Source organism: Megalops cyprinoides, chromosome 2, assembly GCF_013368585.1.
Source record: "Megalops cyprinoides isolate fMegCyp1 chromosome 2, fMegCyp1.pri, whole genome shotgun sequence".
In the NCBI taxonomy this organism is placed as follows: domain Eukaryota; kingdom Metazoa; phylum Chordata; class Actinopteri; order Elopiformes; family Megalopidae; genus Megalops; species Megalops cyprinoides.
Window position 1 is genome coordinate 29,747,618 of NC_050584.1, and position 13,392 is coordinate 29,761,009.

General features: G+C 41.1%; 1 protein-coding gene across 1 annotated transcript; it reads left to right on the forward strand.

The window, feature by feature from the left end:
* The first annotated feature begins 2,368 nt into the window (after nucleotides 1-2,368).
* Nucleotides 2,369-5,542, forward strand: LOC118770266. The gene is made up of 2 exons (XM_036517837.1): nucleotides 2,369-2,638; nucleotides 4,625-5,542. The coding sequence occupies exons 1-2, from the start codon at nucleotides 2,439-2,441 to the stop codon at nucleotides 5,082-5,084; spliced, it is 660 nt and encodes a 219-aa protein (XP_036373730.1). The 5' UTR covers nucleotides 2,369-2,438; the 3' UTR covers nucleotides 5,085-5,542.
* The last annotated feature ends 7,850 nt before the right edge of the window (nucleotides 5,543-13,392 follow it).

Genomic DNA, 13,392 nt, shown 5'->3' on the forward strand with positions numbered 1-13,392 from the left:
TTAATTCTGTATCTGAGAATCTGTTGTTAAAATTTGTATATGATTGATTCCAATTCCCCGGATATATTCGTTTAGCTAGTTAGCTAGCTAGCTACCAAAGCACTCAATCTATGGATTGAGAAGCAGATGGGCTCCCCTCTCACCTGGGTTCTGCTCAAGGTTTCTTCCTATTAGTCAGGGAGTTTTTCCTTGCCACTGCCGCCTTTGGCTTGCCCTGAGAGGATATCAGGCTTGGAATACTGATGTAAAGCTGCTTTGTGACAATTTGTTGTAAAAAGCGCTATATAAATAAACTGAACTGAACTGAACTGGTCAATCTGCATGTTTGCAGGGACGAAATGGCTTATCCTCACCCATTAGTCACTTTTAATAAAGCATTCTGGAAAGTGCATGTGGAGAATAACATTGTAATCAGGGTTTGACATTAACATTTAGCTACCAGTTAAAGTCTTTATGCCTCAAGTGTAACTGCAATTTATATTTCATTTAGACTTGAGCATTTGATCTGACATGACAATATGGCAAGTTCATACGACATTGATTCAGATTGATACAAAACGAGGGTAATGATAATAGTACTGCTAATAATATGTAGCATAATAGAAGGCTATAGACTTGAACATTTTGATCACACGTTAGCTAACGTTAGCTATCTAGATGACAATATTGACTAGCTTGGCCTGATTCGATCAGGTGATGGTACAGGTCAAAATAAGTGACGGCTGCTCACTTTGTGGGGTCATTTTTCCACATTGATTTTTGGGGAGCACTAGGCTAAAAGGGACACTTGGGGAGTCCAGTCAGACTTAGTTTCTCTATATATCTGGCCCTTTCTTTGGGCAGAAGGGTATTGAAATAGGCTGGTATTGACATTTTATGTTAAAACTGTTTAAAGACGCGGTGTCCCACAATTTCCCATTTACTCCCTTTCAACTTGTTGGAATGTTTTCCCCCAGGAGGGCTGTGGTTTTCCCTCTGATGACGCGTTGCTGTCTCTGTAGACCTTGAATCACAGAGCTGACCGTGGTTACTGTGGTTTCTTTCAGTCAGAATAGACAGTGAATTGCAAGGCTGACTGTGGTATCTCTTTCCCAGACACAGAACCTGCAATAATGGTTCCCTATGTGCAGAGGTGGACAAAGTACACAACTCCATTACTTGAGTCAAAGTATAGATACTCCTGGTCAAATATTACTCCAACACAAGTGAAAGTTGTTCAGTCAAATTTTTACTTGAGTTAAAGTACTGGAGTACTTGCTTTTAAAAATACTCAAGTATTCAACAGTATTTTCTTTTTAATTTCAATGCATTGTTGTATTGTTGCCACAATTCATTTACAGAACCAATGACTCTGAAACAACCTACTGAATGCAGACTTGCTTGTAGAACCTGTAGAATACAAAGCTTGTAGAACATGCTACAAAGACTATATAAATGTCTGTAGAAACACAATTGAATCGACAAAAGGACAGCCATCGTCGTTTTCATTATTTTATTTTATTTTTTATACACATAGATAGCTAGGGTGTTAATGTCAAGCCATGTCAACCTATACGGTTTGCCCGTAAAAATTACAGGGATTGTACGTACATACAGCTATGGCGGGATACGGGAAATGTAGTGTAATACAGTTTTCCCCAATAGAAACAAAAATAATACAAATTAATGACCTGTACATAGAAAATTAAATGAACAGGCTGTAAGCCATCTGAAAATGACGACCGGATGATGCAAATAGCATGCCAGCTCACATGCACAGTGGTTCTGTGGCACGTCTGAGTTGTTTGGTGCACAGCTAGCTAGCTAAGTAGTAAACCTGCCGAATTTTTCTAAACATTGTAGGGCGAAACGTTTCGTTGTAGCTGGACAGGTCAGCCAGAAAAGTTTGGCATCTAGACAGTGATCAAGCTATTTCTTCCACAGCTAGCTAGCATTAATGATGTAGCCCACCAGTAATGATTCTCCTACCCAAAAAATTGAGTGGGAGAATACACCATTAAATAATATAATCAAAGCATATTTTTGTCAAATTTTGCATCGACGAAATTAACACAGAATTTTAGTCAGTCAATTTTATGGCCATGGGTGCTCTGGTGAGGAATCGTCATCTTTATCTGCTGTATCCATCATTACCACCGCCAAGTCCAAATTGACCTGTTCAAAAAATGCAGCAAGCGATTTGACTGATAGCGTAGGAGCAGTTTACTGTGATTGGTTTTTCTCCTGTGATGAACACAGCGTGTAGCCTATCGCATTTTAGAACAGAAAATTCATCCGCTGACTTCAAAGCTATGCTTCAAAGTAACAAGTTACGGGAACCTTCATAGAAATGTAGTGGAGTCAAAAGTAGCACAATATTTGTCTTTCAAATGTAGTGGAGTAAAGGTCATAAGTTTCCAAAAAAATTAATACTCAAGTAAAGTACAGATACTCGAAAAATGTACTTCGTTACTGTCCACCCCTGCCTGTGGCATTGTGACGCCATCACAGAATCAGGCAGTTTGTTCCAGTTTGAGGGTTCAGACTCAGTCTCCTGCTCTCTGTCTCTCTTGCTCAGTTCAGTTCACCTCCTGTTTCTGTGCACTTCAAAAGGTAATGCTGCAAAGCTCACCTGGGGAAAGCCACACCACGACACTAGGTGAGTCCTCCTCTACACTTAACCCAGGCGTGTGGGCTGAAAAGCTGGTAGCACTTATAGCGCTATTCTTTTAATTTTGTTATAGTTGTAGTGCTGTTGACAATATGAAATATATCTCTCACCACTGGGTCATTGAAGCACACCTGTGCAGTTGTAACTCTGAAATTGGTTATGAATTTTGCCCATCTCTGGATTGGATGATATGTGTTGATACCAGAGGTAGAAAACCCCAGTTTCAGAAAGTAAAAGTCCTGCCACGTGTTTGTTCCACCCATGCACTACACCAGCTGAATTAATAAGCACAACTCTTCAGCCAGGCAGAGGAGCTAATTAGTGAAATCACTCTGTTTACTGAATGTCTAGAACAAATGCATGGTAGGACTTTTACTTTCTGAAGCCGGGGTGTCCACCTCTGATTGATACTGCTTTTGCTTTTGATGTATTTTCTGTTTCAGATGCTTCATCTTTTCCCTCTGCAGTGCATTTTTTATGTTGATCTGTCTGAAAAAAAGACTGATAATCAAATTCTGAGGTTAATTTAGTTAGCTAGCTTATGTTCAGCTCTATCCCCACCTTGCCAAAGCAGGAATGCATGCACACAGCACCTAAATATGGTTTCAAACCCGCCTCTCTGCTCTTGGCATGTATCTCGAATGCTGACAAAGTGTGAACATCCCAAACTGTCTACACCAGCATGCGCAACATGTATAAAAGCCATTAATATTCTCCTCAGTGTACTTTAAGTGCACATTTCTCAATATATCCCACTGCGTTTCATTTCCGTATTAATAGTTTCATTGATTTACATTACTGTCAGCAGACACTCTTATCCAGAGAGAATTACAGAGGTTACAGTTTTACACATTATCTATTTAGAGTCCTGCTCATTATCACTGTGCTTCACTACCACCCCAGTGGTTGTGGTGGTGCTTTATTCTATCGATTTGCTCAGAACACGGCAATGTAATTGTTAATGTCCCCATTTCCCCCGATGTGGAATGTGGAGGCATTGTCTAGGCATGCCTGCTGTCATTCCAGCAAGCTGACAGCCACACCCACCACTGAGGCTGAGTTCCTCAGTGCAGAACTGGAACTGCACATGCAAGCGGTTTTTCAGAACTCATGCAAATGAACACATCAATGCAAATGCGCATGCACAGACACACACACGCAGAGCCACCCAATACTGTGTGCGCTTTACTTATAGGGTCCCCATATGGAGAACACTTGTTTTTTTACTGTTACTTACTGTAAAGAGGTGACAGCTGATCTCTTTGCAGTAAGTAAGGTTGTAGAAGCTGTCCAGATGTTCCCCACAAAGCCTCATGTCATGTTATGACGTAATGATTCCCAAATGGACATTTTTAGAATGAACTCTAACTTTCACCTCGCATTGTTGGAAAACCCAGATTGAGACTTTTTAAGTCTTTTTTTTTCTTTCTTTTAAATGACTGATTTAACCTAAAGCTTAATTTTATTGCCATGCTTTACTTTTAGTAAGTGAGAGACCATACCATACTACGATAAATGTTCAATGTTGGACTAGTAACTTTCCAAAGGCTCAAGTTAAATACAGTACTCGTCAAAAGTTTGGACACACCTGATTAATATAATGGGAAGCATGCATTCAAAGACATTTTTATCTACACACATAGTAAAAGTGATGTTGATGCCTATGTATGAATTTATATAAAAATATATATTTTGGCTACTTTGAAAAATCTAAAATGTAAGGTAGTTTTTATTTGTTTATAACACTTTTTGGTCACTGCAACATGACCATAGTTTTGATTGTTGTGTTCTCACTTTTGACTGGTACTGTATGTGCTGCCAAAGGGAGCCATTTTACTGATACGCAGGTGTCACTCGGTGCACGGCCCAGTCAAGAGGCGCTGCCATGTGCTGAGGTGCGCTCAGATGTCTGTTTATGCAGAGCCTGCAGCGCCAGACCTGTCCTTGCACATTCTTTATGTTTTTTGTCCGCAGATTTTGTTACCCCAAATCTGTCATGGGAAGTGAAGTCTCCCGCTCCAACACCCACGTGGCCAACGCCACGGGGAAGCCCATCCGCGTGTACTACAGCGTGGACAAGATGCGTCTGGAGGAGATAGTGCAGGAAATCGGGGCCGAACTGGGGGCCTCTTCGTCTAAAGAAGTGAGCGGAAAGATATCGTCGTCAACAAAGATGGTTTTCAAACGCGATTCCCTCATCCGCTACATACGCATCCCGGTCTCCGACTTCTGCAAGTTTGCGGGAGAGGGGACAATTTACGCAAGCGTTTTTGTGGAGAGCTGTAGCTGCAGCGACGAATGGGAGAAGACGATCTGCCTGAATTTCCACGTCCCCGGCGACAGGTCCTTCATCGTGACCGAGAACCACAACATCAGGTTCCAGAAATACGGGGCGAGTATCTGGGAGGACGAGCATGGCGTCAGACATGGCTAACAGAAACCTCTGGGGGAAAAAATCGTATCTACAATCTAAGCCAATATCTATCTTAATTTGCAAACACCTTTGTACTTGATCTTTATTTTGCATTCTGCACATGCATGATAAAATGTAACTGTGAGAAATAAATTTGAATTATGGTCTAAAAAAGCAAATCAGAGATAATACAACCTGGAAAAAACTCTTGTGCTGCATTCAGAGATATTGGTTTGTCTGGACTACCCCTGAATGTAAGATTGCAAGACTTAGTAGAAGTAGAAACCTTGCTTGCTTTGAAATGATGAATTGCTGAATGAATTGCTTTCATTCCACATTCAGTCTAGTGTAGTTACTGTATGTTGCTCTTCAGGTTAATTTCTAGGCACTATGTTTTTATTAACACTTATTTGCTGCATTTGTGAATGTTCTTTTTATATTTCATTGGTCTTAGTTCTGCTGTGATTATTAATGTTATCATCCCATGTTAGCCTTGCGAGGTGCTCAATAAAAAATCTTTTCATTCTTGTGAAACCAAGGGAAAAATCTGTTCTCATTTCCTTTCTACACTGCATCCATTTCTCATATACACTGCAATATATAAGAACCTCTAACCCATACAGTTGCCCATCTCAAACCAGGCAAACCCACACACTCCCTCTCTCACACCCGGGTGCTGGATTCCTCCCTGAAACATTCTACCAATATAGGCTCTCCCCCACAGAAAACTGCCAAATGCAGTTACCTGCGCTCCAATCTTCTCAAAAATTGAGTCAGAGCATATTGAGACCGTGCCACACAAAAGCTAACATGACTTTATGTTTTATGTTCCTTTATGTTATGTTATAACTTTATGTTATGGAAAGCACTCGCCAGTAATGTGCTAACAAAGTCAACAGTGAAGACGCCAAACAGGACGTGAGGTCATATCTCGGTAATGCTTTTGTGTCTTCACACCAAACTTGGTATATGGACTTCCTACACAGTCCTGAGAGTGTCCAAGAAGTTTTGTGTCATATCACCCCTAGGTAGCGCTATAACTAAAACAATTGAATTCCTGCTCATAACTTTAGATGTCTTTAGCTTAGAATTATGATTCTTCTTTCTTTTGATTCCTTGAGTCATGTCAAGATGAAGAGATGTAAAATTTTCATTTCCACCATATTTGGTTGTTTTCATTAACATTCAAAATGGCGGACAGTCTTTTCACTACTCCTCCCACAAATTTTCTCCGATATTCATGAAAATTGAGTGAGAGCATATTGAGAGCATGCCACACAAAAGTTATCCATGATTTTTTTGCTTATGGAAAGCACTCGGTAGTAATGCGCTAACAAAGTCAACAGTGAAGACGCCAGACAGGTAGTGAGGTCATATCTAAGCAGTGCTTTTGTGTACTGACACCAAATTGGGTGCCTCTGTTTGCAGCTATGCCCTGAGGGTGCCCAAGTGTTTTAGTGGCGTTCGACCACTAGGTGGCGCTATAAAACATATATTGCATATAATTTGTATTATACTTATATTTTAACATATCTTTTGAATTGCATGGTCTAAAATCATAATTCTTTCTTCTTCTGATTCCCTCAGTCATGCCAAGTTTAGCACACTTAATTGTTTCAATGTCTGCCTTATTGCAAAACAGGCCCTCATTGTGCTTGGCCCCTGTATCGCTGCTTGCACCTATATTTGGAGCTTCTAACTGATTGGGACAATATTGATTAATAAAGGTATTAGCCTTTAGTTCTTGCCGTACCACTCGAAGCCAGCCAAAGTCTTTATGCCTCAAGTGAAACTGCAATTTATATTTCATTTAGACTTGAGCATTTGATCTTACATGACAATATGGCAAGTTCATACGACATTGATTCAGGTTGATACAAAACGAGGGTAATTGTAATAGTACTGCTAATAATATGTAGCCTAATAGAGGGCTATAGACTTGAGCATTTTGATCACACGTTAGCTAACATTAGCTATCGAGATGACAATATTGACTAGCTTAGCCTGATTCGATCAGGTGATGGTACAAGTCAAAATAAGTGACGGCTGCTCACTTTGTGGGGTCATTTTTCCACACTGATTTTGGGGACCTCTAGGCTAAAAGGGACACTTGGGGAGTCCAGTCAGACTTGGTTTCTCTATATATCTGGCCCTTTCTTTGGGCAGAAGGGTACTGAAATAGGCTGGTGTTGACATTTTATGTTAAAACTGTTTAAAGACGCGGTGTCCCACAATTTCCCATTTACTCTCTTTCAACTTCGTGGAATGTTTTCTCCCATGAGGACCGTGGTTTTCCCTGTGATGACGCGTTGCGCTCTGTTTCTATAGACCTTGAATCACAGAGCTGGCCGTGTTTACTGTGGTTTCTTTCAGTCAGAATAGACAGTGAATTGCTGGGCTGACGGTGGTCGCTGTGGTCTCTCCCTCCCAGACACAGAACCTGCAATATATGGTTCCCTATGTGCAGAGGTGGACAAAGAACACAGCTCCATTACTTGAGTCAAGGTATAGATACTCCTGGTCAAATTACTCCAACACAAGTGAAAGTTGTTCAGTCAAATTTTTACTTGAGTTGAAGTACTGGAGTACTTGCTTTTAAAAATACTCAAGTATTCAACAGTATTTTCTTTTTAATTTCAATGCATTGTTGTATTGTTGCCACAATGCATTTACAGAACCAATGACTCTGAAACAACCTACTGAATGCAGACTTGCTTGTAGAACCTGTAGAATGCAAAGCTTGTAGAACATGCTACAAAGACTATATAAATGTCTGTAGAAACACAATTGAATCGACAAAAGGACAGCCATCGTCGTTTTCATTATTTTATTTTATTTTTTATACACATAGATAACTAGGGTGTTAATGTCAAGCCAGTCATAAAACCGAACTAGAGATGTCAACCTATACGGTTTGCCCGTAAAAAATACCGGGATTGTACGTACATACCGCTATGGCGGGATACGGGAAATGTAGTGTAATAGTTTTCCCCAATAGAAACAAAAATAATACAAATTAATGACCTGTACATAGAAAATTAAATGAACAGGCTGTAAGCCATCTGAAAATGACGACCGGATGATGCAAATAGCATGCCAGCTCACATGCACAGTGGTTCTGTGGCACGTCTGAGTTGTTTGGTGCACAGCTAGCTAGCTAAGTAGTAAGCCTGCCGAATTTTGCTTAACATTGTAGGGCGAAATGTTTTGTTGTAGCTGTACAGCTCAGCTAGAAAAGTTTGGCAACTAGACAGTGATCAAGCTATTTCTTCCACAGCTAGCTAGCATTAATGATGTAGCCCACCAGTAATGATTCTCCTACCCAAAAAATTGAGTGGGAGAATACACCATTAAATAATATAATCAGAGCATATTTTCCCAAATTTTGCATCGACGAAATTAACACAGAATTTTAGTCAATTTCAATGGCCATGGGTGCTCTGGTGAGGAATCGTCATCTTTATCTGCTGTATCCATCATTACCACCGCCAAGTCCAAATTGAACTGTTCAAAAAATGCAGCAAGCGATTTGACTGACAGCGTAGGAGCAGTTTACTGTGATTGGTTTTTCTCCTGTGACGAACACAGCGTGTGGCCTATCGCATTTTAGAAAAGAAAATTCATCCGCTGACTTCAAAGCTATGCTTCAAAGTAACAAGTTACGGGAACTTTCATAGAAATGTAGTGGAGTCAAAAGTAGCACAATATTTGTCTTTTAAATGTAGTGGAGTAAAGGTCATAAATTTCCAAAAAAATTAATACTCAAGTAAAGTACAGATACTCGAAAAATGTACTTCGTTACTGTCCACCCCTGCCTGTGGCATTGTGACGCCATCACAGAATCGGGCAGTTTGTTCCAGTTTGAGGGTTCAGACTCAGTCTCCTGCTCTCTGTCTCTCTTGCTCAGTTCAGTTCACCTCCTGTTTCTGTGCACTTCAAAAGGTAATGCTGCAAAGCTCTCCTGAGGAAAGCCACACCACGACACTAGGTGAGTCCTCCTCTACACTTAACCCAGGCGTGTGGGCTGAAAAGCTGGTAGCACTTATAGCGCTATTCTTTTAATTTTGTTATAGTTGTAGTGCTGTTGACAATATGAAATACATCTCTCACCACTGGGTCATTGAAGCACACCTGTGCAGTTGTAACTCTGAAATTGGTAATGAATTTTGCCCATCTCTGGATTGGATGATATGTGTTGATACCAGAGGTGGAAAACCCCAGCTTCAGAAAGTAAAAGTCCTACCACGTGTTTGTTCCACCCATGCACTACACCAGCTGAATTAATCAGCACAACTCTTCAGCCAGGCAGAGGAGCTAATTAGTGAAATCACTCTGTTTACTGAATGTCTGGAACAAATACATGGTAGGACTTTTACTTTCTGAAGCCGGGGTGTCCACCTCTGATTGATACTGCTTTTGCCTTTGATGTATTTTCTCAGTTTCAGATGCTTCATCTTTTCCCTCTGCAGTGCATTTTTTATGTTGATCTGTCTGAAAAAAAGACTGATAATCAAATTCTGAGGTTAATTTAGTTAGCTAGCTTATGTTCAGCTCTATCCCCACCTTGCCAAAGCAGGAATGCATGCACACAGCACCTAAATATGGTTTCAAACCCGCCTCTCTGCTCTTGGCATGTATCTCGAATGCTGACAAAGTGTGAACATCCCAAACTGTCTACACCAGCATGCGCAACATGTATAAAAGCCATTAATATTCTCCTCAGTGTACTTTAAGTGCACATTTCTCAATATATCCCACTGCGTTTCATTTCCGTATTAATAGTTTCATTGATTTACATTACTGTCAGCAGACACTCTTATCCAGAGAGAATTACAGAGGTTACAGTTTTACACATTATCTATTTAGAGTCCTGCTCATTATCACTGTGCTTCACTACCACCCCAGTGGTTGTGGTGGTGCTTTATTCTGTCGATTTGCTCAGAGCACGGCAATGTAATTGTTAATGTCCCCATCTCCCCCCGATGTGGAATGTGGAGGCATTGTCTAGGCATGCCTGCTGTCATTCCAGCAAGCTGACAGCCACACCCACCACTGAGGCCCCTCTTTCCCCGTTCCTCAGTGCAGAACTGGAACTGCACATGCAAGCAGTTTTTCAGAGCTCATGCAAATGAACACATCAATGCAAATGCGCATGCACAGACACACACACGCAGAGCCACCCAATACTGTGTGCGCTTTACTTATAGGGTCCCCATATGGAGAACACTTGTTTTTTTACTGTTACTTACTGTAAAGAGGTGACAGCTGATCTCTTTGCAGTAAGTTAGGTAGTAGAAGCTGTCCAGATGTTCCCCACAAAGCCTCATGTCATGTTATGACGTAATGATTCCCAAATGGACATTTTTAGAATGAACTCTAACTTTCACCTCACATTGTTGGAAAACCCAGATTGAGACTTTTTAAGTCTTTTTTTTTCTTTCTTTTAAATGACTGATTTAACCTAAAGCTTAATTTTATTGCCATGCTTTACTTTTAGTAAGTGAGAGACCATACCATACTACAATAAATGTTCAATGTTGGACTAGTAACTTTCCAAAGGCTCAAGTTAAATACAGTACTCGTCAAAAGTTTGGACACACCTGATTAATATAATGGGAAGCATGCATTCAAAGACATTTTTATCTACACACATAGTAAAAGTGATGTTGATGCCTATGTATGAATTTATATAAAAATATATATTTTGGCTACTTTGAAAAATCTAAAATGTAAGGTAGTTTTTATTTGTTTATAACACTTTTTGGTCACTGCAACATGACCATAGTTTTGATTGTTGTGTTCTCACTTTTGACTGGTACTGTATGTGCTGCCAAAGGGAGCCATTTTACTGATACGCAGGTGTCACTCGGTGCACGGCCCAGTCAAGAGGCGCTGCCATGTGCTGAGGTGCGCTCAGATGTCTGTTTATGCAGAGCCTGCAGCGCCAGACCTGTCCTTGCACATTCTTTGTTTTTTGTCCGCAGATTTTGTTACCCCAAATCTGTCATGGGAAGTGAAGTCTCCCGCTCCAACACCCACGTGGCCAACGCCACGGGGAAGCCCATCCGCGTGTACTACAGCGTGGACAAGATGCGTCTGGATGAGATAGTGCAGGAAATCGGGGCCGAACTGGGGGCCTCTTCGTCTAAAGAAGTGAGCGGAAAGATATCGTCGTCAACAAAGATGGTTTTCAAACGCGATTCCCTCATCCGCTACATACGCATCCCGGTCGCCGACTTCTGCAAGTTTGCGGGAGAGGGGACCCTTTACGCAAGTGTTTTTGTGGAGAGCTGTAGCTGCAGCGACGAATGGGAGAAGACGATCTGCCTGAATTTCCACGTCCCCAGCGACAGGTCCTTCATCGTGACCGAGAACCACAACATCAGGTTCCAGAAATACGGGGCGAGTATCTGGGAGGACGAGCATGGCGTCAGACATGGCTAACAGAAACCTCTGGGGAAAAAAATCGTATCTACAATCTAAGCCAATATCTAGCTTAATTTGCAAACACATTTTTACTTGATCTTTATTTTGCACTCTGCACATGCATGATAAAATGTAACTGTGAGAAATAAATTTGAATTATGGTCTAAAAAAGCAAATCAGAGATAATACAACCTGGAAAAAAAACTCTTGTGCTGCATTGAGAGATATTGGCTTGTCTGCAGTGCAAGACTTAGTAGAAGTAGAAACCTTGCTTGCTTTGAAATGATGAATTGCTGAATGAATTGCTTTCATTCCACATTCAGTCTAGTGTAGTTACTGTATGTTGCTCTTCGGATTAATTTCTAGGCACTATGTTTTTATTATCACTTTTTTGCTGTATTTCTGGCTCCTTTTATGTTATTGGTTTTAGTTCTGCTGTGATTATTCATTATATCATCCCATGTTAGCCTTGTGAGGTGCTCAATAAAAAATCTTTTCATTCTTGTGAAACCAAGGGGAAAATCTGTTCTCATTTCCTTTCTACACTACATCCATTTCTCATATACACTGCAATATATAAGAACCTCTAACCCATACAGTTGCCCATCTCAAACCAGGCAAATCCACACACTCCCTCTCTCACACCCGGGTGCTGGATTCCTCCCTGAAACATTCTACCAATTTAGGCTCTCCCTCACAGAAAACTGCCATATGCAGTTACCTGCACGTTTTAGGACCCGAGAAGATCAAACAACTTGAGAGATTCGGGAGCATCTTTCACTGAATTCTCCACCACTTATCTGCAGGATAGTTTGCAAAACAGTGAGAATGGTAATGTTAAAGTCAGTCAGATTGTACACGGCTCCCCCCCCCCCCCCCCCCCCCCCAAAAAAAAAGAGATGTTATTTTGTAAAACAAACTCCGCGTGTACTACAGCGTGGACAAGATGCGTCCGGGGGAGATGGTGCAGTAAATCGGGGTCGAAGAGGAGGCCTCTTCGTCTAAAGTGGGCAGAAAGATATCGTCTTCAATAAAGATGGTTTTCAAATGCGATTCCCGCATCCGCTACATACGCATCCTGGTCACCGACTTCTGCAAGATTGCGGGAGAGGGGACACTTTACGTCAGCATTTTTGTAGAGAATAGCACCTGTAGTGATGACTGGGAGAAGACGATTTGCCTGAATTTCTACATCCCCGCGAATCACAATATCAAGTTCCAGGAATATGGGGAGAATATCTGGGTGGACGAGCAAGGCATCAGACATGGCTAATAGATTTCTGGCAAAGAATCATTATATAAAACGGAGCACATGGATTTAACAAATTAATCAAGAAGTCACTTCACTGCACAAGCAGGCTTTGCTGTATACCTTTATTAACACAGTATTTAGAAGTACTTAGCTGAAATGAATGCAACAATTTAGAAAAAAATGAGACGATTAGACTCCTCTTTGACCCTCCCAAATTATAATGGAAGTCTGGCAGAATACATCAACAGGGTAAGGCATGAATACTAAAACACTGTGATCAATTATATGTAATATACAGGCATGACTGAGCTAAGGGGGTTGTAAGGCAATGAGTCTAAGAAGTGACCTTTACCCTACATATATGACGTGTAACTTAACATGTATGATGTGAAGGGGAAGTGTCCACAATTCACATTAAAAATCGCTTTCACCTAATCCAAGCATCTATCTTCAGCAACAGTGTCATTTCAATCTCTTTCAGGTACCGCCACCACGGCCACACACATTGCAGTAACTCCCAGCCTGCAGCCTCATAAGACACACCTTCTGCAGCTGTGGGAAGAACCAAGAAGTCTCCCTATCTGTCACTCTCTCTTTCTCTCGCACACACACGCAGTTTCAGTGAAATGAAACTAAACTCAGTCTCTGTCA

What these genes read in the sequence shown, in the direction of transcription:
- LOC118770266 (XM_036517837.1), top strand. Translation starts at nt 2,439, where the DNA reads ATGTACTTCGTTACTGTCCACCCCTGCCTGTGGCATTGTGACGCCATC. An exon ending in AAGCCACACCACGACACTAG is followed by an intron (nt 2,639 to 4,624) that starts GTGAGTCCTCCT and finishes TTTTGTCCGCAG; the next exon opens with ATTTTGTTACCCCAAATCTG.